At 48.2% G+C, this 26112-nt stretch overlaps 1 protein-coding gene across 1 annotated transcript in view; it reads left to right on the forward strand.

Annotated features, from left to right (window-relative positions):
- The window catches only part of CARD11 (caspase recruitment domain family member 11), a 107028-nt gene that overhangs the window by 20656 nt on the left and 60260 nt on the right, over nt 1-26112 (forward strand). The window contains exons 3-9 of the mRNA XM_030211885.1: nt 4883-5020; nt 10130-10455; nt 11429-11608; nt 19033-19185; nt 20886-21011; nt 22670-22867; nt 25175-25354. Of these exons, the coding sequence (XP_030067745.1) occupies nt 4883-5020; nt 10130-10455; nt 11429-11608; nt 19033-19185; nt 20886-21011; nt 22670-22867; nt 25175-25354 (1301 nt within the window). The remainder of the gene's footprint in view (nt 1-4882; nt 5021-10129; nt 10456-11428; nt 11609-19032; nt 19186-20885; nt 21012-22669; nt 22868-25174; nt 25355-26112) is intronic.

A 26112-nucleotide genomic window follows, 5' to 3' on the forward strand; every position in this document is an offset into this window, starting at 1 on the left:
CTCGGGTGCACTACAGGGTCACATCAGCATTGCATTGTGGTGGGTGTAGTGTATTGGGCTCCGTGATTTCATTAGCTTGTGTTACAGTCTCACAATGTTGGTAGTTGGTAGGCTCTTCTCCCATGGTGCTTTTCCCCCTGCCTACTGGGTCAGAGTGTGCCCTGTTGTGTTTCCGGTATTCCATGAGGTAGTGGCCATTTTTGTTAGCCAGTTTTAGATCCCTTCCATGTGTTAGCCACGTTAGAGAACTTAGTTCTTACCTTGAATGTGGCTGAAAGAGGGCATTGTACAGCATTCTGCCAGCTCTGACCTGCTAATCTCACTACCAGGGAGACTCGTTGCCAGTGGTGGGGCAGAACCTCTGATCTGCAGTTAACTGTGAGTAAACGCGGTTATTCCAATAAAGGACGTTTTCAGAGAGATTAGTCTTCAGGTGTCAACTGGTATGCCAAGGTTATACAGCAGCAACAAGTCCTAGAGGCCTGGAGCACTTTTAGTGGGTACCGCAGTGCACTTCAGGCAGGCTGACCCAGGCCCATCCCCCCCCCACCTGTAACACTTGTGCTGGTAAATGGGAGGCCTCCAAAACCCACTGTACCCACATGTAGGTGCCCCCTTCAGCCCTAAGAGCTATGGTAGTGTTGTACATTTGTGGGTAGTGGGTTTTGGGGGAGGGGGGTTGGGAGCTCAGCACCCGTGGTAAGGGAGCTATGCATGTGGGAGCTTTTTCTGAAGTCCACCGCACTGACCTAGGGTGCCCAGTTGGTGTCCTGGCATATCAGGGGGGCCAGTGTACTACCAATCCTGGCCCCTCCCATGACCAAATGGCTCGGATTAGGATGTTTTTGAGCTGGGCGTTTTTAGTTTCCATTATCGCTAAAAAAAACAAACGCCCAGCTCAAAAACGTCCATTTTTTCGAAAATTCGGTTCGGCCCGCCCCTTCACGGACCCGTTCTTGGAGATAAACGCCCATGGAGATAGGCGTTTCCGTTCGATTATGCCCCTCCACGCCTGCAAACTCCACCACAGTAATTCTCCCATAGTACTCTACTTTCTTGTGTGTATTTCTAGGATAAGCAGCATAAAATGTATTGCACTGTTTTGGGATCTTGCCAGGTACTTGTAACCCGGATTGGCCACTGTTGGAAACGGGTTGCTGGGCTTGATGGACCGACCTTCGGTCGGTCCCAGTATGGCCATGCTTATGTTCTTATGAGCATGCATGGAGATGATACTCTTGTCCGTTTTATGAGTGATGATTTTTGATCTGCTTTTGATTGGTTTGGTTTTATTGTGTTTGTAGGTTTGTAATGGTGGAATATAAAGTTTTAAATAAATAAAGATTGGAGGAAATAAATGCCTGTTTCTATTTCTCTGTTTTTTTTTCTTTTGTCTGCACATTTCTATTTCTAACATGAGGTCATGTATTCTGTAGTTGGTAAGGCTCTGTCTTTATTTTGCATAAGTGAGTGAAATGAGGATCCTATGCGAGGATTTGTAGCAGTGCAGCTTGTTCTGTTTTCCCTACGAGACGTATGTTCTAAGTAGGGTTGCCAACTAGATCCAGATTCGTCCGACGGAGTTGATCTAGTCCTGGGTTTACTTTAATGCATGCAGGGATTTGTAGCCATGGAATCCAATGGGGAAATCAGAACCGCAAGTCCATGCATGCAATGTGGTAAGCCCAGGATTGGATCAACCCTGTCGGGTGAATCTGGATCTAGTTGGCACCCCTAGGTCTGAGCACTGTTATAATATTGGCCGTGCTGCCATTTTCATAGAGATTGTAGCCAGGTGCAAGGGGGGCAGGTCCCTCAGTGGCCACGCTATCCCTTTAAGGATGGTCTCACATGTGAGTACTGCCACCATTTTTAACAATTCATGACCACTTAAACTTCAGGAAATCACTCAAAACTCACCTCTTCAAAAAGGCCTATCCCACCAATCCAACATAAATCCCAGAACCCAGCAACACAGCATAACTAATGATTGTACTGGATAATCTATAATCTTCACTTCCTTCGACCCCTTGATGCCTGATCCACACCTACCTCATCTGACCACAATATAACTCTGTATCTGTTATCAACCGAATTGGCAAACACCTCTACAGTACTATGTAAGCCACATTGAGCCTGCAAATAGGTGGGAAAATGTGGGGTACAAATGTAACAAATACATTTTTGTTAGATAAAAAAAGCACTGCATAGACACGTATGTGTTTTTATGAAACACTAAAACAAATCCTGCGGCATTACAGCATCAGAGAAAGGATTAATTTTAAAGTTTACACAATGATTCACAAGATATTACACGGAGAAGCCCCTACCTACATGAATAACCTGATCCCAACGAGAAACAGTATGACGTCTTCCCGTACTTACCTTAATTTACACCTCCCCAACTGCAAAGGTATTAAGTACAAATCCTTCTATGCAACCAATTTTTCCTTTCTGGGTAGCCAGCTTTGGAACGTTCTGCCAAGACCAATCCGAACAATCAACGGCCTTTTGCCCTTCAGAAAAGCATTGAAGACCCATCTATTCAAGGAAGCCTACCCTAACGATTCAACTAACTAAAGCATGTCCACATGATCCTTACCAACGATTATTATATATTGACCTTGTTTTCCATTATCCTTATTGCTGTCCACAATCTTTTCCTCTCCATCTATTCCTCTCCATCTTCCTACGTCCACCTCCTAACACCCATTTCCTTCTGTACCTCACTCCTCCTATGTTCAATTTACTTATCTGTTAACCTCACTAATATTACGTTTACTACAAATTGTATATTCTTTTTACGACTTGTAATTCTTCTTATTGTTACTATGTAAGCCGCATTGAGCCTGCCATGTGTGGGAAAGCGCAGGGTACAAATGTAATAAATAAATAAATAAATTACACCTAGGCACGGATTCTGTATAGCCTGCCTAGATTTCAGCGTTGAAATCCAAGAGTATTCTATGACAATGCGCAGAAGTTAATTGGCTTAACAAGCCAGTCAGCATTGATAACAGCTCTTAACAAGCAATAATGAGCACTAATTGGCAATAATTAGAATTTACGCGCACAACTCGCTAAGCACATTCTGTAATGAACTGTGCCTAACTTGTAACATGCACAAGCAAAAAGGGGCGTGGTTATGGGCGGGGAAATGGACATTTTGTAGGTGTTTTGAAATTTATGCGCATAGTTATTGAATATGGCCCAGTGTGCCTAAATCTACGTGCCAGGATTTACGCCACATTTTCATTGATGTAAATGGAGGCACGTAGATTTAGGCGCTGATTTATCAACTAAGTGTATTTTATATACCGCACCAAAATATAGGCGCCGCTTACGGAATACGCTTAGTTGGCGTTGATTTCCGCGCTGATTTTTTTAGGCACCATATATAAAATCTCTCCCATTATGTCTGATCGAATGTATGTAGGTGTAAATGCATGCAAGTGCTACACATGGGTAGATCTCAACTCTGCCCAAACTTTAACCCTGAGCATGCATAAGGGGCCGTTCCATATCTGGGTGCCATGATTTAATCATCTAGATACTGTGCACTTCTACATCAGCACTGAGATTCATTATAGAATGCCAGCATTAATCGGCATTAATGTGCCTGTATTTAGACATGCTCATTTATACCACGGCCCTAGCAGGTGGAAGTGGGTGGGCCCGGGGGCGTAGCCAGACAACAGATTTTGGGTGGGCCTAGGCAAGATGTGGGTGGGCACCAAATGTTCTCCCCCCTTCCCCCCAAAACCACCACCAAAAAATATCTCAGCTGGCAGGAAAATGCTTCTTTCCACCTTGGCAGTCTGCAGCAGGCACACACTAAAATCTGAGCATGTGCAGGTATCGTGGAGAGTAGCGTCTCCGTTACCATCAGGGGGAAGTCTTCAGCTGGCAGAGCTTGGGATCTCCACCAGCTACTGCTAAACAAATCGGAGAAAAATTTTCTTCACTCAACGTGTAATTAAACTCTGGAATTCGTTGCTAGAGAATGTGGTAAAGGTGGTTAGCTTAGCGGAGTTTAAAAAAAGGTTTGGACGGCTTCCTAAAGGAAAAGTCCAAAGACCGTTATTAAATGGACTTGGGGAAAATCCACTATTTCTGGGATAAGCAGTATAAAATGTTTTGTACATTTTTGGGATCTTGCCGGGTATCTGTGACCTGGATTGGCCACTATTGGAAACAGGATGCTGGGCTCGATGGTCCTTTGGTCTTTCCCAGTATGGCAATACTTATGTACTTATGTGTGCTACTGTTGGGTGGGCCTGAGCCCACCTGTGGCTACGCCGCTGGTGCCAAAATGGGCAATTTAGTACCTAACTTGCAGTATTTTGTAAGATACAGGCATAACTTTTTGGTCCTGCCCAGGCCTCTTGCTCCCGACACCCGCTATACAGAGAGCTTGGCATTTCAGTTGTAAAGAACCTGCTTCCAGGGTAATTGTGAACAGGTCGCTGAGCAACTTTGCAAACCACAACACTTAGGCATCAGCTGGCAAAAAGACACAGATGTCCAACCGAACCACCGCGTCCTCTGTTTAGTGGGCGTCGGGAGCACTGTGCCATTGCGGTGTTAGCTAAGTATTGGGGTTGAGATGGTCGTCCCCGGTTTTCAGCCATAATGGAAGAGGTCACTAGACCACCAGGGCAGTAGTAAGGTAAAGGGTGGGATGTGAAAGGGGGCAGGGTGGGATGTGTGGTGGGGGCGGGGCATGTGTCCTCCTTTTTGGGGGACAAAATATGGTAACCCTAGTTGTACAGCACCAACTTTTGTTTTTGTGTATTTGAAAATCCAAGCCCAAGTCATGGCTGGTGGGTGGAATATTCTTTCACATTTTTGCTCTTTTCAATGTTGATTCCTTCACTCTTAGGTCGGCTGCTGGACATTCTCCATACCAAGGGCCAAAGGGGCTATGTGGTTTTCTTGGAGAGCCTTGAATTCTACTACCCAGAATTGTACAAGCTAGTGACGGGGAAAGAGCCCACACGAAGGTTTTCTACCATTGTGGGTAAGTAAATGCCACCTCTGAGGAAGGAAATGTGGTGGGCCAGCCTATACTATTGCTATTTTAAAGCAGGGGCGTATCTGTAATGGGGCCACGGGGGCCAGGGCCCCCGTAGATTTGGCCCTGGACCCCCTTACCGACGGCCCTCGCAACCCCCCCCCTCCCGCCGCCAACCTGCCGTTGCCTACCTTTGCTGGCAGGGGACCCCAACCCCCGCCAGCCGAAGCCGTCTTCCTTTGTTGTTTGATTCTTCTTTCTGACTCTGACATCCTGCACGTACACAACGTGCAGGACGTCAGAGTCAGACTCAGAAAGAAGAAACAATGAAGGAAGACGGCTTCGGCTGGCGGGGGTTGGGGTCCTCCACCAGCAAAGGTAGGCGACAGCGGGCGGAGGGTCAGCGGCAGTCGAGACGGTCGGCGGACGGGCCATGGAGGTGGTTCTGGCAGTGGCGGGGGGTGGCGGCGGCGGCACCGGGGGGGGGGGGGGGTCGCCGGAGGGGTGAGCTAAAATGTGCCCCCTCACCTCGGCTCTGGACCCCTCTACCGGCGAAGTCCAGATACGCCCCTGTCTAAAGCTAGGAAAAAGCCATGTTTAGCTGTCCAGTTCTTGCTGCATAAAACATGTAGCAACTGCAGTACTTTTCGAAAGGCAATTTTTTTTCAACCATTATATGAAATAAGATGGTCGTGGAAGGAGATATCTTTCTATTCCCACATTCATCTTCTTATTCAGTATCTGAACGTTACATTCCTCATCCATATTTCTCTGAGAAGCTCTATCTCTCTTAAATTGCTTTTTCAAATTCTTTGACAGACTTTAATGTTTTATTGTAATTTCCATCCTACTGAAAGATTCCAATCTAAGTCACTGCTTTACATACCTAAGCAAAAAGACGATAAAACTGCAGGGTGACTGAGGACTGACTCAACCACCAGGCAGGAGGAGACAGTCGCCTAGGACAGCAGCTTGTGTGTATGTGTGTGAGGTGGACAGGGGTCAAAGAGCAGCTGAAGTCACAGCAAAATAATAGGTGCTGAGGACCACACAAGGTAAAGCAAACAATGGGCATAGGAGCCAGTTCCATGGGTGCAGTGGGTGTTGAGCACCCCAGTTTTGTGGTTAGTGCAGCAGACTTTGATCCTGGGGAACTGGGTTTGATTCCCACTGCAGTTCCTTATGACTCAGGGCAAGTCACTTAACCCTCCATTGCCCCTGGTACAAAATAAGTACCTGAATATATGTAAACCGCTTTGAATGTAGTTGCAAAAACCTCGGAAAGGCAGTATGTCAAGTCCCATTTCCCTTTCCCTATTTGAGATTCTACATGGAATGTTGCTACTATTTGAGATTCTAGATGGAATGTTGCTATTCCACTAGCAACATTCCATGTAGAAGCCTGCCCTTGCAGATCAGCAATGCGGCCGCGCAGGCTTCTGTTTCTGTGAGTCTGACGTCATACTCACAGAAACAGAAGCCTGCGCAGCCGCATTGGTGATCTGCAAGAGCAGGCTTCTACATGGAATGTTGCTAGTGGAGGAATAGCCTAGTGGTTAGCGCAGCGGACTCTGATTCTGGGGAACTGGGTTTGAGTCCCACTGCAGCTCCTTGTGACGCTGGGCAAGTCACTTAACCCTCCATTGCCCCTGGTACAAAATAAGTACCTGAATATATGTAAACCGCTTTGAATGTAGTTGCAAAAACCTCGGAAAGGCAGTATGTCAAGTTCCATTTCCCTTTCCCTATTTGAGATTCTACATGGAATGTTGCTATTCCACTAGCAACATTCCATATAGAAGCCTGCCCTTGCAGATCAGCCGCGCAGGCTTCTGCTTCTGTAAGTCTGACGTCCTGCATGTGCAGGACGTCAGACTCACAGAAACAGAAGCCTGCGCGGTCGCGTTGCTGATCTGCAAGGGCAGGCTTCTACATGGAGTGTTGCTAGTGGAGGAGTAGCCAAGTGATTAGTGCAGCAGACTTTGATCCTGAGGAACTGGGTTTGATTCCCACTGCAGCTCCTTAACCTTCCATTGCCCCAGGTACAAATAAGTACCTGTATATACTGTGTAAACTGCTTTGAATATAGTTGCAAAAAACTACAGAAAGGCAGTGTATCAAGTCCCATTTCCCTTTCCCTTTTTAAAGTTCCTTCATTTGAGTCCAAGGAGGATGATCTGTATCGTGTTTGGACAACAGGAGTAATTTTAATTTTATCAGAAGGGAGGGGGTGCTAGGGTGATCACGATTGTTGGGAGGGCCCAAGGGGGCTGAGAGTTCATCGGGCAACAGGGCGGGTTTTGCCGATCTGCCCGTTTTGTCTGGATTTCTGGACAAACAGCCAGGCTGGTGGGCGGGCAATCCTGTAGGCGGCTCGCCAGCCTGCCCGTTTGTCCAGAAATCTGGACAAACGAGCAGATTGCTAGCCTTCCCTCCCCTTACTTACTAGTGCCCTGGTGGTCTACTGACCTCTTCCGCCTTTGGGGCAGGAAAGAGCCCCCTCTTTCCTGCCCGAAGCGCTGCCCTGCATGCATCCTTCCTGTTGGTGATCCTCGGCGCTGATTCAAAATGGCCGCCAAGAGTTGAAGTGACCTCGCGAGACTTCAACTCTCGGCGGCCATTTTGAATCAGCGCCAAGGATCACCAACAGGAAGGATGCATGCAAGGCAGCACTCCGGGTAGGAAAGAGGGGGCTCTGAAGGCGGAAGAGGTCACTAGACCACCAGGACAGTAGTAAGGCAAGGGGAGGGGGGTGATGGGGAAGGGGGCGACGGGGTATGTGACAGGGCGGAGGGGAAAATGTGACAGGGGGCGGAGTGAAGGTGTGGCAGGGGGGCGGGGTGTGTGGTAGGGGCGGGGCATGTGTCCTCCTTTTGGGGGGACAAAAAATGGTAACCCTAGGAAGGAAGAGATAGTGGATGATATGGATGGCATATGGTCTTTATATGCTATCATTTTCTCTGTTTCTGTGTTTCTATGAATGTAACTCACCTTGAGCTACTACTGAGAAAAACAGACGCTAAATACTAATCATATTTCATGTTTTTGACAAGCTTTCGATAACAGAACCTTCTTCTTCAAGTCAAATATCTAAGTGAAGAAAAGAAAGGAATAAAATAATCCTGATGGGAAAAGGAGGAAGAAATATCTCATTACTTTAGAGCAGATTGCTGTAAAAATGGACAGCTCTGCGCCTGAGATTCAGTATCATCAGCATATGTTAAGGGCAGGAGATGCAGACTGGGGGGAGAGTAGTTACTTATTGTTTGGCTGTGCTGCTGAGATGAAATGAAGAGCTGTTGGCAGGAAGAGGGGTTAAAGGAGGACAATCTATTTATTTATTTTTATTAGCTCACCCCTTTCCATGGGTAGCTCCCTTAGTATTGGTTGGCTTACATTTTAAGGGACTTATTTTCTAACCTGCATGACCAGTACAGCAAACATTAGAGCAAGCTCAGTTAATAAACGGGCCTCGTTAAGAATAATGGGGCTTGCATTAAATCACATGAGCAGAGCTTAGTAAATGAGGCTGAAGACTGTACTTCAGGCAGTGGAGCATGAAGGGGCTTATTTGAGTGGGAGAAGTGGGAACGTGATGCTTGGCTTTACTGGTTCCCAGTCTGCTGCTCTAAGCACAAGGCTACTGCTCCGCTCGCGTGTAGTAGCGAGGGGTAACCTGCAGGTGTGTGCTGTCCTTGAAGCGTGCTGAAAGAGAAGTCCCCCTCAATCTTTAATTAACAAAGAGGCCTGAATTAGCCAGAGAAAGCCATTTAAAAACTTTATACAGCGGAGAAAATCTGGGGGAAGAAAACTTAATAATAGTAAATTGTAAATTACCCATCCAATAGAAATCTTCTATGGAAGACTCAATGGAAATACTCCCACCCACCCCTCAATAATCTCTATAGATATTTGATAAACTTCATCACAAAATGATCAGCGCTTAATATTAGCCAACGATCCGACACAGTCCTGAGAACAATTAAGAGTAGCCGTCATGTTCATTTCAGACATTTTGGGCCATAGTCAGTGCAGGGTAATTGTTCTAAGAACATAAGAGTAGCCATACTGGGTCAGACCAGTGGTCCATCTAGCCCAGTATCCTGTTTTCCAAACAGTGATCAAGCCAGGTCACAACTACCTGGCAGAAGCCCAATTAACAGCAACATTCCATTCTACCAATCCCGGGGCAAGCAGTGGCTTCCCCTATGTCTGTCTCAATAGCAGACTATGGACTTTTCCTCCAAGAATTTGTCCAAACCTTTTTAAAATCCAGATACGCTAACCTCCGTTATCGCATCCTCCGGCAAAGCGTTCCAGAGCTTAACTATTCATTGAGTGAAAAAATATTTCCTCCTATTTGTTTTTAAAGTATTTCTGTGTAACTTCCTTGAGTGTCCCCTAGTCTTTGTACTTTTGGAACGAGTAAAAAATCGATTTACTTCTACTCGTTCTATACCACTCAGGATTTTGTAGACCTCATTCATATCTCCCCTCACTCGTGTTCTAAACAGGACACATAGGCTAACGAGGTACATAGGTGAATATGTTGTTCTTTACCACATTGTAACACAGTTTACACAAAAAATATTGTATATAAAGAAATCTTACACATGTAAACAACAATTATATTCAGAATACAACCGTGGAAACATTAATGGCAGGAACTCATTACATTGCTAGCGCCCGTTTCATTGCGTTAAGAAACGGGCCTTTTTTACTAGTTGATTATAAGTTGCTTGAATCCCCCTCTTTTTGATATTGAGATTATATGGTAAAATAACCCATCCTTAACGGTAGCTCATGTTAATAACTTCCCCCTTTTTAGTGTAGCTGTGTGTATAATGAGTGCGAACAGTAATGCTAATTTACCTTCGAGCAGGGCTTCCCAAGCTGTGGGTCAGAACCAAAAAAAAGTGTCACAAAACCCCTGTTTGGGGTCATGACCTGGGCAGGTGTGCGTAAAGATATCATTGCCCTGAGCCTTCGGGGGGGGGGGGGGGGTCATGTCCTCTTGTGACCACACAAATGGAATGACGACCACAGAAAATTGGCAAGCAATGCTCAAGTGCCTTTAACCCTTTGGCTGATAATGAGGTGCTCTCTTGGTTTCAGTAGAGGAGGGGCACGAGGGTCTTACACAGTTCCTTATGAACGAGGTGATTAAGCTACAGCAGCAGATGAAGATCAAGGACACGCAGAGATGTGAACTCTTGGCCAAGTTACGCCAGCTGGAGGATGAGAAAAAGCAATCGAAGCTCATCAGCGTGGAACTAGCGACTTTCCAAGAGAGGTACGACAAGATGAAAGAGGAAAGAAACAACTACAACGATGAACTGATCAAAGTGAAGGATGATAACTATAACCTGGCCATGAGATATGCCCAGCTGAGTGAGGAAAAGAACATGGCTGTAATGCGAAGCCGGGACCTGCAGTTAGAGGTAAGAAACAGGTTAAATTACACATGCTTATGAAGAAAGGAGGGGGCGATGCTGTAACTTGGCACCTCCAGTAAAGTCACATCACCGCTGGGTAATGAATGCTAATTCTCAAACGCCATTTCTGTGCTATTAATGCCGTTATACAAATACCAGTGTAAATCAGACTTGGCACTTCTAAATTGTCTGGGGGAGGGGGAATTCTGCATTTGTTGTGGGGTTGCTGAGGGGTTTAGGGAGTGATACTTTTGTTGGGGGGAGGGGGTTAGGTTCATGATTGATGCTTTTTTTATTTATTTTATTCTTTTAAAAAATATTTCTTCAGAAATCAGCTTTGTCGAAAAGATGTGGGGAGGTGATGTTTTTGTCAGGGGATACGGGGGGGGGGGGGGTAATACTAATATTGGGAGGGTACGGAGAGGGGTTGTTATTAATGTCATATGGGTGTGGGGAAAGTGATAATCACAAAAACATAGAAACATGACGGCAGATAAGAGCCAAATGGCCCGTCAAGTCTGCCCATCCACAGCAACTACTATCTCCCCCTTTCCCTAAGAGATCCCACGTGCCCGTCCCACACGTTCTTAAATTCAGACGCAGTCCTCCTCATGTCAGAGGGGTTCAGAGAGGGTGCAGGGAAGGCCTGTGCACCTGCCCCTTCAAGCTGGCATTTACATATGCCTCAGAGCAGGTGTAAAGGCCAGCGTGGAGAGTTTTGTTTTTTTTAATGTATTCTTTCCTGCCCCTGAAGAGTCCACTAGACCACAAGGGTGTGTTAAGGTAGACCTGGGGAAAGCCCACCGAAGCTTGGGGGGGTGGGGGGGAATGGGACGGCCAGCCGGCCTTTACCGCAGTAAAGATTCTGCATGAAGAAAGCTGGGAAATTCTGGGCAAATTCTGTACTGCGCAGTCATGCAGAATTCCGGCAGACTGTGTATTTGTGTCTCTCATTCCCCTTGTTCTTGGGTTTCCCTAGATTGACCAGCTCAAGCACTGGCTGAATAAGGTGGAGGAAGAATGCAAGCTGGAGCGGAACCAGTCCCTCAAACTGAAGAACGATATCGAGAACCGGCCTAAAAAAGAACAAATGCTAGAACTGGAGCGGGAGAATGAAATGATGAAGACCAAAATCCAGGAGCTGCAGTCCATCATCCAGGTGAGTGCAAAAGAGTGCAATGTCAGCAGGGGCGTAGCCAGACTACAGATTTTGAGTGGGCCTAGGCAAGAAGTGGGTGGGACACCAAATGCTCTCCCCCCCCCCCCCCCCCCCCCCACCAAAACAAATATCTCATCAGGTGAGAAAACACTTCTTTCTACCTTTTCAGTCTGCAGCAGGCATGTGCAGAAAACTGAACATGAGCAGGTGCCAGTATCGTGGAGAGTACTGTTTTCAATACCATCAAGGGGAAGTCTTCAGCTGGCTGAGCTTGGGATCCCCGCCAGCTACCACCAAACGTGTGCTACTGTTGGGTGGGCCCTGGCCCACCCAGGCCCACCTGTGGCTACGCCACTGAATGTCAGCCTGAAATAGTAAAATTCATCCAATATCTAAGCAGTGTAAAGTGTCAGATAGGCACAGGACTTAGGCATTGTCCATATATACAAAAGATAACTGCAGTGATATATTGTACAGCAAGGACTCATTTAGGTGAGAGAAATAAATATCCTTATTCCTAAAATTCAGTGGATTGTTTCCCTGAACCAAGCAGGGTAGAAATGAAAAAGTCTGTACCTCAGATTTTCATATCCACTCGTGCACCTTTCTGACTTCATGTGCAGAGGCATAGTCAGACCTCAATTTGGGGGGGGGGGGGGCTGAGCCCAAGGAGAGGGAGGGGCCCATTTTGCCCCTCCTTTCCGCTGTTTTCCACCCCCGCCGCAACCTCACATACCTGGACTGGCAGAGGTCCCCAAGCTCCACCATCAGAAGCCTTCCTGTGGTGATATTCTGTGCTGTGCTGCCTGCACTGATTTCCTGCTCTGGTGCGCATGCTGGGTTTTAGTGAAAGTGAGCATGCACAAAGCTTGCACATGCTCAGTTTCATTAAAAACCAGCATGTGCACAGGGGCAGGGCTGCCGAGAGACTAAGCCGAGCCCGGAGCAAGGCCGGGCCACCGTCCTCGCCCCCTGCCACTGCCTTCGCTGCCCCCCCCCCCCCTGCAGCTGCTGCAGTCCCCAGTCTCACCTGCCAGCCCTTGGCTCTGTCCACCACCGGGCCCCCTGCATTAAAATCGGCAGCTCCTCAGCTCCGTATGAAAGCGGCAGATTGTCTCCCTTCAGGCCTTCCCTCACTGTGTCCCGCCCTCGTCTGATGTAACTTCCGGTTTCTGCAAGGGCAGGACACAGGGAGGGCCCGAAGGGAGGCAATCTGCCTTTCCAAACGGAGCTGAGGCGCTGCTGATTTTAATGCAGGGGGCCCGGTGGCGGACAGAGCTGAGGGCAGGCAGGTGAGACCAGGGACTGCAGCGCTGGTGGCATGACCCTGGTGCCGGGCCCCCCTTGGAGGCCCAGGCCCAGGGAATTTTGTCCCCCCTGCCCTCTCCCTCAGTGGCCCTGCACAGGGGAGGGGGAAGCAGGGCAGGCAGCGCAGTGATGTATATTGTTGCAGGAAAGCTTCTGCTGGTGAGGCGGGACCCCCGCCAGCCAAACCAGCAGACTTTGGGGGCCCGAACCCAAGTTGGAGGGACCGAGGCCCCCAAGACCCTCCCGTGGCTATGCCACTGTTCACGTGTAACTCCGCTTACACTCTCTGCTAGTATTGAGCAAACTCCTTCAAGATGTCCAGGGAGGGGTAATGTGGGTTGTTTGGCATCTACAACCATTTGAAATGTTGGCGCCTATGTCTATAAAGATATTGTGCATTTCGTCAACATTGTAAGAATTATACTATTTGTAGACAAACCACGGATGTGGAAAGAATCCCACGGGAAGCACAAAGCAGGAGAACAGGAGTGGAAAACTGATCAAGGCTCTTCCAACAAAGACCAAGGAGATCTCAATTTGTACGTAAAGCTTCTATTGGTGATGCTTAATGATGACTCGACCCAGCACCATGTTTCGGCACCCACCTGTCTGCCTCAGGAGTCTCTTGATCGTGTTGTGTTGTAGAACTAATGAGTCTGTCTTTAAAAAGTGAAACGCTAAAAGAAGTCTTAAAAAAGACCGTTTGATAAGTAATGAACGAAACTATTTGCGCTTAGGCGGGCACGTGGGTGCCGAAACACGGTGCTGTGTGGAGTCATGATTAAGAATCACCAATAAAAGCTTTATTTTCATATTGGTCTTTGTTGGACGAGCCTTGATCTGTTTCCCGCTCCTGTTTTCTTGCTAAGTAGTAAAACGCACTGTTATTTGAATGTTTTTTTTCTTCTTAAATTGTCTGTTGCCCATGTTCAGCTTGATCTTGTTGTACACTGCCCTGGGTGAATTTCTTCAAAAAGGCAGTAAATAAATCCTAATAAATAAGTTTGTAGAATTGTCAATACTGAAAACACATTTTGTCTCCTTGTTTTAAAACTTACTTCGATGAAGTACTGGCCCTAAACAAAACATCAATACAAAGGTCTTTTTTGTGCCAAGAAAATAGATTGAAAAATGCCTTTCCTTGAAGTCTGTACGCTGTCCTTTTGAAATTCAGGTACAAAAGATGATAAATGTGTTGTATGAGATCTACGGCAGAATTCAAGTACAGATCAAATAGACACAAAGAAATCATAGTGGCAAAGGAAAGGAGAAAACCACAGATCAGGTCTGTTATATAGCACAGTAGTCAGGTACAAATTGGCAGACTGAGTGGATGTCGATGTTTCTAAATAAAATGCAGCTGAGACCTGGACCATTTCTGGAACTATTAAGAAACCTAAAATGTCACCACCCTGTTTGTTTATTGGCTGTAAAGTAAATGGCTTTGTCTTTTGGCCGTATTAGCACATCTCAAAGTAACCGGTGGGTTGATGTTTAAAGCGATTTAAACGGGCCAGAAAGGGATCCTAGCCGGTTAAATCGCCTGTTTAGGGTGACCGTTAATTTTCAGTGATAGTTAACTGGATAGTTCCACTGAAAATAACCGGTTAGCGCCGAACTACAAACCAGCTATTTTTTTTGGGGGGGGGGGGGCGTTCCAGGAGTGGGGTTGGCATTTGGCTGATTAGGTGTGCCGATGTTCAGCACTTAACTGGCCAGGTTAAGTGCATAAAAGCGACCGCATAAAAGGCTGTCCTAGCTTTATGCGGTAACCCATAACCAGCTAAATGCTGAATATTAGACTTAACCGCAGGGGCGTAGCCAGATCTCAGCGGGAGGGGGGCCAGAGCCCGAGGTGGGGGGCACTGTTTAGCCACCGCTGACCCTCCCCCCCACCGCCGCAACTCCCCCCTTTTGGACCGCTGCCACTGCAACCCCCCCTCCCCTTTGGACCGCAACTGCAAACCCCCCACCGCCGCCACCCGCCCGGCCCCTGCCACCGCATCAGGTACCTTGTTTGCTGGCGGGGGTCCCCAATCCCCGCCAGCCGAAGAGTCTTGTTCAGCGCCGGTCGACTCTGGCGCCTTCGTTGTGGGATCATCTGTTTCTGACGCCTTATGTCCTGCACGGGGCTACATGCACGGTGCAGGATGTAAGGCGTCAGAAACAGATGATCCCACAACGAAGGCGCCGGAGTCGACTGACGCTGAGGAAAACTCTTTGCCTGGCGGGGTTTGGGGACCCCCGCCAGCAAACAAGATACCTGATGCTGCAGTGGCAGGGTGGGGGGCTGGCGGGCGGCGGGGGGGGGGGGTGTCAAATGTAGAGGGGGCCAGGCCGTAATCTGTGGGGGCCAATTCCCCCGTGGCCCCACGTAGCTACGCCCCTGCTTAACCGGCTATGTGTTAGCCGGTTCCACAAAGCCGGATATTCAATTCTGAAGTGCAGATAGGGCCCAGCATTGAATATCTGGGAATAATGCTACCAGCAGTCAGCAAAACGCTGAGCGCTGTTGGCTGAATGTCAACCTGTACTGCAGGGATGTAGCCAGACACCCAATTTTGGGTGGGCCTGGGCCCAAGATGGGTGGGCAGAAGATGGGTGGGCCTTGTCCAACAAATGATTTGGTCTCTCCCTCTCTCGCCTGCATGCCTTATGGTCTCTCAAACACCCCCCTCCCCCATACCTTTTAAATAGCAGATTTTCACTGGTAGCGAGCAGCAACTAATACACACTGCTCACGTTGGCCCCACAGCCTTCCCTCTGATGCAACTTCCTTTTTCCGCATAGGCGGAAATACATCAGAGGGAAGGCTGTGGGGCCGGTGCAAACAGTATGCATCAGTTGCTGCTCACTGCAGGTGAAGATACTACTACTGCTACTACTACTACTTATCATTTCTAAAGCGCTAATAGACGTACGCAGCGCTGTACACTTGAACATGAAGAGACAGTCCCTGCTCGACAGAGCTTACAATCTAATTAGGACAGACAAACAGGACAAATAAGGCATAAGGACAAAGAGTAGCAACATTCCGGAATCCCAAAGAGTAGCAAAGATTCCGGAATTCCAAAGACTACTACTACTACTACTTATCATTTCTATAGTGCTACTAGATGTATGCAGCGCTGTACACTTGAACATGAAGAGACAGTCCCTGCTCGACAGAGCTTACAATCCAATTAGGACAGACAAACAGGACAAATAAGAGATAAGGACAAAGAGTAGCAAGATTCCGGAATCCCAAAGAGTAGCAAGATTCCATGCAGAATCCCAACAGTAGAAAGATTCCGGAATTCCAAAGACTACTACTACTACTACTTATCATTTCTAAAGCGCTAATAGACGTACGCAGCGCTGTACACTTGAACATGAAGAGACAGTCCCTGCTCGACAGAGCTTACAATCTAATCAGGACAGACAAACAGGACAATTAAGGGATAAGGACAAAGAGCAGCAAGATTCCGGAATCCCAAAGACTACTACTACTTATCATTTCTATAGCGCTACTGGACGTACGCAGCGCTGTACACTTGAACATGAAGAGACAGTCCCTGCTCCACAGAGCTTACAATCTAATTAGGACAGACAAACAGCACACATAAGGGATAAGGACACAGAGTAGCAAGATTCCGGAATCCCAAGAGTGTCAATATTCCGTGTAGAATCCAAGAGTAGCAAGATTCCGGAACCCCAAAGACTACTACTACTTATCATTTCTGTAGCACTACTAGACGTACGCAGCGCTGTACACTTGAACATGAAGAGACAGTCCCTGCTCCACAGAGCTTACAATCTAATTAGGACAGACAAACAGCACACATAAGGGATAAGGGCATATTAAAGTGAGATCTGCTATTTGCAAGGTATGCAGGAGGGACAGTTGTTGGAAGTTTTCGGATGGTGGGGCTTCGGGATCCCTGCTACTGGGTGGGCCTGAGCCCAAAGTGGGTGGGCCTGGGCCCAACCAGGCCCACCCTTGGCTACGCCACTGCTGTACAGTCTGACCATTGAGGAAGTCAGAGCTACACCAGCCACTCTGTACAGGTTATGCTCCTTCAAGATTAAACACTGGCATCACTGAAAAATGCCCGGTTAGCGCTCAGGCTGAAACTGGCTGTTTTGGGGGCGTAACTGCATAGATAGGACTGCGTAAAACACAGTCCCATATTTATGTGGTTCTTCAGAGCCAGTTGAGCGTCAGCTATCGCACTTAACCGGCTATGTTTTACCTGGCTCCCTATACCCGGAAATGGTCCGACATTGAATTTCCAGACTTTTATGATTCATTTATTTACTAATTTTAAACGTTTAAGAAGAGCACACGTGTCATATGCAATACAGCCAAATAAATAACAAAAAGAAAATTACAAAAACAATTTTGAGGAATAATTGAAAGAAAAAGGTTACTTTTCTCATTATAACATATTATTCTGCTTTCTTAGACCACAAGCTCTTGGGGGCGTTAAAGAATTAAAGAAGATTGCAAGGAATAATAAATAATTAAACAAGGCTGTGTGTTCCCCAGTCTAGTTTAGCAGTTGTTATTTCAGTTGTTTCAAATCCAGCAAAGATTTCAGCTGATCACGAGAATAAAAAACATATTTCGTCTGACCCAACCTTACAGTACATTTACAGGGATAAGCAAGAAAGAAAGGTCCTCCCGCTCACTGGCGTAGGAAGGGGGGGCAGGGGGGCGGTCCGCCCCGGGTGCACACGCTGGGGGGGTGTCGGCGCCGCTGGGAACCAACGGAGCTGACGCAGCTCCCAGAGACGACGTGCACTCAGCAGGGCGGAGCGCCAGCAGTAAAGATGCACTCCGGGGGGGGGGGGTTGTGCGCGCTGAGAAGGGGCACGCGCGCACCGAGGGGGGGGTGCACCGTGCTGCACTCGGGGGGGGGGTGCACAGCGGCGACCCGCCCCGGGTGTCAGCCGGCCTTGCTACGCCGCTGCTCCTGCTTCCAATGTCCTTGCTTTCATAGCCAAAAAGGCTTTTCTTTTCTGCTGAGTCATCTTTGTTACATCAGGGTATATCCATATTTTCTCACCTCCAAAGTGAGAATTAGCATTTTTAAAGTAGAGTCTCAAAACAGAGTTAAGGTCATGTTCAAAAATAAAGGAAACTAGAAGTGTTGCCCGCTCTGTTGCATTATCTAAAGACTAGTAAAAAAGGCCCGTTTCTGAGACCAATGAAACGGGCGCTAGTTAAAATGACCCCTTCTCCGTCCTGACACTCCTCCCTTATTCCCATACACTTCCCTCTGATAGGTCCCTCGACGTCGCGTACCGTTGCGTGGCAACTGTGCACCGTTGACTTGACTCAGAGAAAATGAGCCCTTCTCCTGACGCTCCTCCCTTCGTCCCATACACGTCCCTGTGATTGGTCCCTGGACGTCACGTACCATTGCCTGAGGCTTCTCCCTTCTTCTCATACATTTCCCACTGATAGGTCCGTCGACATCGTGTACCGTTGCGTTTGCTAACTGAAAATGACTCCTGCTCCTGACGCTCCTCCCTTCTTTCCATACAGTTCCATGTGATATGTCTGTCGACATCGTAAGTGTGCACCGTTGCCTTCACTCTCACTGTTCCGCCCTCGACGTCATCACGTTTTGACGCGACGGCGGGGCAGAGAGAGATGTGACAGACTTACAAATGCTACGATGTTACGAACCCTGTAACGATGTTGCGAACTCTTCACTGAAGCCACGGAGTCAGCTTCAGAACGTTGGAGGTGCATTTTATTATAGCAGATTGTTCCAATATAGCAAATATATTATTAACATCGAAATTCACATTTTCTGCGTTTCTTCTATCTCCTTCTTCCCCCTTGGGGCTATTAGGTAGATAGTAGATCTTATTTATTGGAGAATTTCCAGACTTAATGCAGGTGGCGGTCAGAAAAATGCAGATCACCGCCAGCTGAATATTGGGCCCACAGTTCTTCGCTGAGACGTTTCCAGTGTTGGAGTTTAGTATACTACTATCAGGTTAGACATGAATCAGTAGGGAGATTTATTTTATTCAGTGTTGACTTTGTTTCATTTGATTTCCTATATGTCAAAATTGAACCTGACTTTGAATCCTCAACTCCCATCTACTCCGTTCCGACCCAGGCGGGGAAGCGTAGTTTGCCAGACTCTGACAAAGCGATCTTGGATATCTTGGAACACGATCGTCAGGAGGCACTGGAGGACCGCCATGAGCTGGTGAACAGGATCTTTAATTTACAAGAGGAGATTCGGCAGGTGGAAGAACTGAGAGACAAGGTGAGTGACGTGGCAACTTTTCCACTGTCCGGAGTGAGCTTTGCTGGTCCAGGGATGGAGAAGTAAAGCTGATGTTGCTTAGAGAATGTAAATTACTAAATTTTCATCTCTTGAATGGTAACAGATAGCACCAATTTGGCCTTGTTTAGAGAAATGCCCTTCTGAACGAATGTGGGATCTCACCATAATGAGTGTCTTGAAAGCAGTGTCCTAGTAAGGGAAACTATCCACATGGCACGGATAAGGAACATCCTTAGATCACTGCCAGGAAGCAGGGGTGTAGCCACAGGTGGGCCAGCCAGTTTCCCTCCAGGCCTGCCCAGCCAACGTCCACCCCGGGTGTCAAGCAGGTGGGGGGGGGGGGGGGGGTTCTCTGCTAGCGCTGCAATCCCCACCTGCCTACCAGCTCCATGATCAATGAGCAGACGACCCTCGTCTTCCATCCAGCACTGAGCCTTAAAAAAAAACGGAGAAACGCCTCGCGTCTGCTGTGCGCTGCTGTAAAGCAAGCAGCAAATCGCTTCATCACGTCGGCCCTTCCTTCACTGTGTCCCACCCTCTGATGTAACTTCCTATTTCCACAAGGGCGGGACACAGTGAAGGAAGGGCCGACGCAACAAAGCAATTTGCTGCTTGCTTTACAGCAGCGCACAGCTGTCGCGAGGCGTTTCTCCGGTTTATTTTTTAAGGCTCGGTGCCGGGTGGAAGACGAGGGTCGTCTGCTTGTCGATCATGGAGCTGGTAGGCAGGTGGGGACTGGGTCTTGCAGGGGGGCTCAGATGGGATGTCGGGAGGAGGGTGGAGAAGGGAAGAGGAAATGCATGCCCACCCAACCTACCCACTGACCCACCCAAAAATTACATTCTGGCTACGCCACTGCCAGGAAGAACTAGCTGTGGCTCTGCTATTTGGAGCAAACTCTTTTCATGTCGAATGTTGGTTTGGAAATGCGGACTTCCAAACTACCCTTTTGTCAGTGCAGATGTAGCAGGATTTATAGCAATGAGAGTTTCCTTACACCAGTGCCTTGTCACTGCTCTCTGGGCAGGGGCGTAGCCAGATGGTTAATTTAGGGTGGGCCTGAGCCCAAGGTGGGTGGATATGGAATTTGCCCTGCTCTGCCCCCCCCCCCCCCTCCGGTTTGCTCTTGCTCCTTTCTCCACCCCTCCCTGCCCACAAACCCCAAATATTAAATACTTGAGCTGGTGGGGATCCCCAAACCCTGCCAGCTGAAGATTTCCTCCAGCACACTTCCAAATGGCAGCCAGCAGCACTCGCCTCACACTGATGCTGCTGTCCAGGCTGTGCATGCTCAGTGCTTTTGCATGTGTGAAAGCTGAGCATGTGCAGAAGGGCCGGTCTCAGCGCCAGCTCAATGCAAGTGCTGCTGGCTGACTTTTGGAAGAGCGCTGGCTGCCCAAGGAGGGAAAATTTTCAGCTGGCAAGGTTTGAGGATCCCCATCAACCACAGCAAGAGTGTCACAATTTTGGGTGGGCCTGAGTTCAAAGTGGGTGGGCCCTGGCCCACCCAGGCCCACCTGTGGCTACGCCACTGTCTCTGGGATTCCTCAGATGAAATCTTTCTTTCTGTCAGTGCAGTGGTTGTGTAAAAGTGACTCCAACAACTCGAGCTTTTTTGCAGCAGTTGCGACCAAGATAAGTTATCAGTGCATTCAGTGACTGGAAACTCTCTGTTTCAGTACCTGGAGGAGAAGGAAGACCTGGAGCTGAAGTGCTCAACACTGGTGAAAGACTGTGAAATGTATAAGCACCGTATGACTACCATCATGATTCAGCTCGAGGAGGTTGAGAAGGAACGAGACCAGGTAGCTTCCACATGGTTCATAATTATACAGATAGTAACGTACCAGAGAGAAAAGCTATATATCTCATGCAGCTGTTCACGTTGAGCTGCTATTCGTGGACTTAGCCAGCATGGGCTTTGGTATAACTGCTCTGTAGTCTAGTGCAGGGGTGGACTGACAGTGTTCAGGGCCCCTGGGCAATACAGGTCATAGAACCTCCCCCCCCCCCCCCCCCGGCCACTGCCCTCAGCCCCACCCCATACCTTGAAAGGCCCTGTTGATCTAGTGGCTTCTTCAGGGGCAGGAAAGAACCCCAATCTACTAATATGCCCGGTGGTGGCGCTGTTGTGTTTTCAAAATGGCTGATGAGGTTTACCACAGTAGTCTCATGGGCAGTGACGTTCCTAGGGTGGCTGACACCCGGGGCGGATCGCCGATGCGACCCCTCCACCCCCGATGAAAGGACATCCCCCCCCCCCCAGGAAGTAACCTGTTCCGGGGCAGAGGGAGCACGGAACGAGCGGAGCCGACAGGCGCGCGGCGGCACCCCCCCCCCCAGCGGCGTGCACCCGGGGCGGACCGCCCCCCCCCCCTTGGTACGCCACTGCTCACGGGTCTCGGCAGTCTCAGCAGCCATTTTTAATGAAAGGCGGTGCTGGCATTGCCAGGCAGAGTAGTGGCAGCGGGTAGGAAAGAGTGGGGTTCTTTCCTGCCCCTGCAGAGGCCACTAGACCACCATGGCCTTTCAAAGTAGGACTGGAGAGGGCTGTAATGGTGGGCAACCATGCAGAGCCTCTGGGTTCTTAGAGCCTCTGGACTCTTGGGCACCACCCGGTTACCTGAATGGTCAGTTACTGCCCCTGGGTTACCGCCCTTGGTCTAGTGAATGAAGTGAAAGAAACAGAAGAAACCTAAAGGATTAAATCTGAGCCAAGACATTGTTTTACACGTATTAGAGCCCAGTTCTAAAAGAAAAGGATATGGAATAACAGTTTTAAAACATACTAATATCAGGCCATAGCAGGGGCGTAGCCAGACCTCATGGTGGGAGGGGGCCAGAGCCCAAGGTTGGTGGCACATTTTGAGTGCCGCCCCGCCGCCCCCCACCGCCTCGTCTCCTCGCCTCTTTGCTGCTTCCCCTCACAAACAAATATCTTTGTCCCCAACCCCCGCCAGCCGAAGCCTTCTTCAGCGCCGGTCTCCGGCAGAGCCACGTTCGCTGCCTGCCCCCTGCTCTTCTTTCATCTTGCTGCTCCTGTGCATGTTGATGCTAAGCAGGGGGTAGGCAGCGAACATGGCTGCGCTGGAGACCGGCGCTAAAGAAGGCTTCAGCTGGTGGGGGTTGGGGACCCCCACTAGCCAGATCAGGGGCCCAGATGAACTTTGCGTGGGCCCAGGCCCCATAACTACGCCCCTGGGCCACAGGAATGCATGTAAAATTCAGTGGTCCATGTTTAAATTAACAGGACTTCAGGAACTGTCATGTGATAGTGATAGTGTTATAGAATGAAAATGTCACAAATTGAGGTTACGGTTTATTATGAAGAAATTAATTACATCTTGTTAACAAGAGTCATTACAAAAAACTCCATTAGGAGGTCATTTGCTCTCTGCGACTCCTTCAGGGGTTTCAGAAGTGTAACTGTACTGGCAGCTTCATTGTTGACCCTTCTCCTCAGGCCTTCCGATCTCGAGACGAGGCCCAGACCCAGTACTCACAGTGCCTGATTGACAAGGATAAATACAGGAAGCAGATCCGGGAGCTGGAAGAAAGGAATGATGAGCTGAGGATTGAGATGCTTAGGAAAGAGGCCCGTATCGTCAACCTGGAGTGCAAAGTCAGACGTCTTTCCAAGGACAGCAACTGTCTTGACCAGGTAGTACATGGCAGTGTGTAGATGCTGGTAGGAAAAGGGAGGTACAATTCAGGTTTAGTTACTTGTTTACATTGGGGTCTGTCTTCTTTCTCCATCTTCTTTTACTACTAGTACTATTACTTCTACTTGTCCTTATCACTTCTGTAGAGCTACTGCCTAACAGGTTGAACAGGCAACACCCAAAGCCAGAAGGATGTTTGGGTGCATAGGGAGAGGAATGGCCAACAGGAATAAAGTGGTGATAATGCCCCTGTATTAGTCTCTGGTGAGGCCCATGTGTGCAATTGTGGATCCCACACAGGGGTGTGCTGGTAAAATTTTAACAACGGGCTCTCTCTCCGGGCATAACCGGCCCTGAAATTTGGGGGGGGGGGGGGGGGATACATGCCTCTCTTTCCCCTCCCTTGTGCAGGCACGCTAGGCATACCTTTGCTGAGCCCCACCAGCCAATAAATGGGCTGCCACCATTCTCTGCTGCTTGTTTCTGGCTCTGAGCAGCATGAAAAGTCCCAGCCTGATGCTTAGAGTCATAGTAGATGACGGCAGAAAAAGACCTGCATGGTCCATCCAGTCTGCCCAAGACAAACTCATATGTGTATACCTTACCTTGAATTTGTACCTGTCCTTTTCAGGGCACAGACCATATAAGTCTGCCCAGCAGTATTTCCCACCTCCCAGCCACCAGTCCCGCCTCCCATCACCGGCTCTGGTACAGACCGTATAAGTCTGCCCTCCCCTATCCTCGCCTCCCAACCACCACCCCCTCTTCCCCCCAACTGCTCCGCCACCCAATTTCAGCTAAGCTTCTGAGGATCCATTCCTTCTGCACAGGATTCCTCTATGCATATCCCACGCATGTTTGAACTCCGTTACCGTTTTCATCTCCACCACCTCCCGCGGGAGGGCATTCCAAGCGTCCACCACCCTCTCCGTGAAAAAATAGTTCCTGATATCTTTCCTGAGTCTGCCCCCCTTCAATCTCATTTCATGTCCTCTCGTTCTACCGCCTTCCCATCTCCGGAAAAGATTCAGAAACAAGGAGCAGGGAGCAGCAGCAGTCTATTTACTTGGCTGGTGGGGCCAGCAACACTGCCAGCAAAGTAAAAGAGAATTCAGGAGGGGGCCCAAGCCCACATTTTGGGAGTCATTTGTTAAAGTAGCCATGGGGAGGCCTACTTTAACAACCGGCTCCCAAAATTCTTAAAAACTTAACAAACGGCTCTCGTGAGCCCATGAGAGCCTGCTCCAGGCAGCACACCACTGATCCCACACCTTCCGAAAGATATAAACAGGATGGAGTCAGTCCAGAGGGCAGCTCCAAAATTGGTGGGTGGTTTGTGTCATAAAGCGTATGGGGACAGACTTATAGACCTCAGTATGTATACTCTGGAAGAAAGGTGGGGGAGAGAGAGAGAGGATATGATAGAGACATTTAAATATCTCCGCGGCGTTGATGTACAGAAAGCAAGTTTATTTCAATTGAAGGAAAACTCCAAAATGAGAGGGCATAGGATAAAGTTTAAAAGGTTAAAGGAGTAATCTAAGGAAATACTTTTTCGCAGGTGGAGGTGTTGGACACAAAGACTGTATCTGAATTCAAAAAAGCATGGGACAAGCATGTGGGATCTCTTAAGGAGAGGAGGAGATAGTGGATGGGTTATGCTTATTGTCACGCTACGGTGTGGACGGGCAGAGTGGATATGACATTTGGCCTTTATCTGCTGTCATGTTTCTTTCGATGTCCGCAGCATTGTACACAAATGTATCAGAGCCAGGCCCATTTTTGAAGCCATATAGTTAATTATTCAGAGAAACCAACAAAGTTCACCGTTAATTTATTTATTTATGTGTGTTTCTTTCTAATGCTGTTTTTGCCCTGTATCTTTGGTCTGCTACAGAGACAGAACAGGAACAATGTGATCAAACTTTCATTCATTTATACTAATGAGCTAGAAAAGCATACAGGTTTTGGCCTGAAGGCACTGTGAGGAACATGACAAACTTGCATGGAGATAATTGGGGAGAAATAGGTAACACTCATTGCACAGAAGATAATTGTGATAGAAGAAATAATTCTGTTAATTAGGCCCCAGATGGGTTCAACGTGTGGGGGAAGTAGCCTTCATGAAGAAGAAAGGAAGCCACTGATCTCTAAAACTGTGATATCTGTATATTTTAAAAAAAACCCAGAAAATATATTAGCACAGTCTTGTATTTGAGTTCAGTCAGTTATGTCAAGAGGTACATCATATGCAATTGATCTGTCCAAGACAAGACATCTGATCTACATTTCTTTCTCTTGTACAGAGTTTACCCAGGAATCTGCCCATAACCATTATCTCTCAGACTTTTGGAGGACCTGGTCCTAAAGCCAACGGGCAAGAGGCTGAGGACTCATCCACATCTGAGGAGTCACCAGAAAACAATGACTTCTTCATTTCAGGGCAACCCTGCCATAGGAGGCGAGTCAACCTGAAAGGGCTACAGGTAGGCTTCTGATTAAAGCTACGTATATGAATAGAGCGACAACAAGACAAAACTGATAAGGGTCTGGTCGACTGCTAATGGCAAATTCCATGTTTGGTGAGGATCTTGAATGGAAGCATTCAGGTCAGTGGCATAGCTATGGGGGACAACGGGGGCTTGGGCCCCCCAAATTGACTCTGGGGCCCCCGGTTTGGCTGGCGGGGGTCCCCAACCTCCGCTAGCTGAAGGATTTGTCTGTCCCATGCTGTCTCTTTTGCCTCTCCTGTTTTCAGTGGCGCCGTGCATGCTCTCGTTTCAATGAAACCGAGCATGCTCGCATCGCCCATAGTACCGGAAGACTGGAGGGTAGCCAATGTTACTCCGATTTTTAAGAAGGGTTCCAGAGGAGATCCGGGAAATTATAGACCGGTGAGTCTGACGTCGGTGCCGGGCAAGATGGTGGAGGCTATTATTAAGAATAAAATTGCAGAGCATATACAAAAACATGGACTGATGAGACAAAGTCAGCACGGATTTAGTGAAGGGAAGTCTTGCCTCACCAATCTAATGCATTTTTTTGAGGGGGTAAGCAAACATGTGGACAATGGGGAGCCGGTTGATATTGTATATCTGGATTTTCAGAAGGCGTTTGACAAAGTGCCGCACGAAAGACTCCTGAAGAAATTGCAGAGTCATGGAATCGGAGGTAGGGTATTATTATGGATTAAGAACTGGTTGAAAGATAGGAAGCAGAGAGTAGGATTGCGTGGCCAGTATTC

The sequence above is a fragment of the Microcaecilia unicolor genome, chromosome 8, assembly GCF_901765095.1.
Source record: "Microcaecilia unicolor chromosome 8, aMicUni1.1, whole genome shotgun sequence".
NCBI lineage: Eukaryota > Metazoa > Chordata > Amphibia > Gymnophiona > Siphonopidae > Microcaecilia > Microcaecilia unicolor.